The 2,835-nt window shown below is 32.5% G+C and overlaps 1 protein-coding gene across 1 annotated transcript; it reads right to left on the bottom strand.

Moving 5' to 3' along the window:
- Positions 1-1,347: 1,347 nt before the first annotated feature.
- LOC122195471 (transcription factor bHLH162) lies at positions 1,348-2,345 on the bottom strand. Its single transcript, XM_042897392.1, has 4 exons — positions 2,205-2,345; positions 1,864-1,958; positions 1,620-1,821; positions 1,348-1,512 (listed from the first exon to the last, which is right to left on the bottom strand). Exons 1-4 carry the CDS (start codon positions 2,343-2,345, stop codon positions 1,348-1,350), a joined length of 603 nt encoding a protein of 200 aa, XP_042753326.1.
- Between the last annotated feature and the right edge of the window lie 490 nt (positions 2,346-2,835).

The raw sequence follows: 2,835 nt of genomic DNA, 5'->3' as shown, positions 1-2,835 counted from the left end.
TTATTGCAAATGTTGTATTATTATTGCCAATGTTTTGCTGAGATAGGAGTCTTCTTAACGATCGAGCTTGTCTCATTGATTTCTAAAGACACCATTGTGAATTTGTAATAATGTTTGTGTTATGTTGTCCAACTCGGTTTAACATTTGCAACCAAACACAATGAAATCGACATTAACTTTTTTTGGGAAAAAGTACCTAACAACATTCGAATTCTTCACAAAATAGCTACAACTTCTAGATTATACATATAGACCGGCGAGAGGGAAACAATATATATTAAGGGTGTACGCGGTGCAGTTTGGTGCGGTTTCAAGTCAAAACAGCAAACCGCACCGCATATGCGGTTTGAATATTTTAGAAACCGCAAACCGCACCACAGATGTTCAAAACTGCATGATGCGGTGCGGTTTGATGCAGGCGGTTTAGTTGCGGTTTGTGCGGTTTGATGAGTTGTTTAACATTAAGTCTATCAAAAAACCAAAAACCTGACCGGGTTAAAAAAAATGATTACTTTCATTTTATAAAAACAAATACAATTTTCCAGTTAAATCGTTTTTAATAAATTGCGACTTATGTTACTATAGTTTTGTAAGTATCATTGTTATTGCTTTATATTGCCGTTATAATTGATATAATCTTATAAATCATGAGATCTTGATCTAATAGTGATTTAATGTTACCTTATAGATATTTGGTTATTGTAAGAAATATATTTATATACATCATTTCTAAATCGTGATTTGAAGTTATAACAGAATAAAGAAAAAAAAGTATATATATATATATATATATATATATATATATATATATATATATATATATATATATATATATATATATATATATATATAACATGCGGTGCGGTGCGGTGCGGTTTGAACCGCAGTTTTATAAATACAAACCGCAAACCACACCGCATAGTGCGGTTTGATAAAATGATAAACCGCAAACCGCACCGCGAAATTCTAAACCGCATTATGCGGTGCGGTTTGTGCGGTTTTTTGCACAACCCTAATATATATTATTTGAATGGGTAGGACATCTTGAATGCTTAGCACGATGGCAACATATAATAAAATTCGTAGACTTCAAGATGTCTACACGATAAGCACAACTGAAACGACAATATATTGCAATACATATATAGGATATGACCCTAAACAATCACATATTCGTAATGAACAATTACAAATATGAAAAACATTATTGAATTGGACTCTTGCCAAAACAAGCGTTAGCATTATTAACCTCCCATGAAACACAACGTAATTCAGTCGACCAAAGTTTATTACTCATTAGATTCCAATCATAGATTCCTCATTCATTAATGGATATGTCCAACGTAGCTAGGAATTCCTACACCATATGTCGGAGGAGATTTCAAAATCCCATAAATCTAGGTTGGATTCCTCTTCGTTACATGTTGGGGCAAGAACATCTAACACTACTTCTTTTTTCGAGAATCCTTCAAACAATTCATTTAGCCTCCGATACATCTCTGCTGCTTCAATCTATATACGCACGAATATATATACAGAAATCAATGTCTTTGCCTATACAACAATTTGAACAGTTATTTGCCTATTTATTATGATCGCAAAAACTATAAAGAGCTGACCTTTTTCTGATGTACATGGAAAGTAGAAGGTCCAGAAGTAGAAAAACTTGCGTATCCTACGGCAGTGCTGTATTGATCAATTGTCCGAATAATATCACAATAACAGGAATAAGTTTTCAATCCAAAGATTAAAACTACATCTATATCAGAACTAATTTCATGGATTTGGATATCAAAAGATTGGGAAGTGGAAGCCCCATCCCTTCCTGTGGATTCATGTAATAATCTATTGTTGCTATACAACTTTTCTTTCTTGTTCTTAGTTTTCTCTAAGTTTTCTTTCAGGGTTTCAATGTATCGTATAGCTTCGTTTAGTCTATCAGACATTTGTGGACATCCCTGCATGCATAAAATTTTTAAATGTAAGCGACGGTGTCATTAAGTTATAGTAATGTAAACTATAAAGGACAATTGTTTATAAATTTATAATATAACGTAATACATGCATGCATCTTATTGATATTATATCACATTAAATTTAAATGTTTTATTCTACTAAGCTCTTACTAAAACAGCCGGATAAACATATACACAACATATAATTTCTAATAACGTTGGAGAATATATTCAGAAACCGGGAGGAACCTTAAAGTTGACATTTTCAGGGAGGAGGGAAAAGAGCTGAGAGTAGAGGAACTTCATTTGGTTCCTCCTGTTCTTCTCAATAACCTTTCGTTCTGGCCTGTCTGGAATCAAAGAAGAACCAAAGCAATTGCCCGTCTCCATAATTTTCTTCCTCTAACGAATGGTCGTAGAACAAAAAGGGCATAAAGATAACCTTACACTCTTAAAATTTTAGACATCAAATGACAAGAGAGAAGTCGTTTGCAATTAACAGATGATGTATAGATAGTTATATATAGGATTGGAAAGGGAAGATAAAAAGGGGAAAAAGGCCAAACTTACGTCACCTTTCTTTCATCACCTTCCTGTTGACTCAATGTGCTTTTTATTGTTTGTAATGGTGGGGTAACAATCCAAATGAAATTAGATCTCTTTAATTATTTTTGAAAAATTACATATTATCTTACTTTTTTTGGTATTTTTGGTGCTACTTGTTAAGAGCATGTGTTTGGATTGGTAAGAAGTGTTTCTTTGAATGGATCGGTTTGATCCGATCCAAATAACAAAATCTTAATTAATTTTGGTTTTCAAAATATAAATCCGATTAAACAAAACTAAATTAAAATCCGATTCGATTTGATTTATATAGAAA

This window comes from Lactuca sativa, chromosome 8 (genome assembly GCF_002870075.4).
Source record: "Lactuca sativa cultivar Salinas chromosome 8, Lsat_Salinas_v11, whole genome shotgun sequence".
In the NCBI taxonomy this organism is placed as follows: Eukaryota; Viridiplantae; Streptophyta; class Magnoliopsida; order Asterales; family Asteraceae; genus Lactuca; species Lactuca sativa.
The sequence above is the reverse complement of the archived record's forward strand: the minus strand, read 5'-3'. Positions and strand labels throughout refer to the sequence as shown.

Coding starts and splice junctions, on each gene's coding strand:
- LOC122195471 (XM_042897392.1), bottom strand. CDS start 2,345: ATGGAGACGGGCAATTGCTTTGGTTCTTCTTTGATTCCAGACAGGCCA. Junction 1,822..1,863: donor ACTAAGAACAAGAAAGAAAA/GTTGTATAGCAA, acceptor ATCCACAGGAAG/GGATGGGGCTTCCACTTCCC. Junction 1,513..1,619: donor TCCATGTACATCAGAAAAAG/GTCAGCTCTTTA, acceptor GTGCGTATATAG/ATTGAAGCAGCAGAGATGTA.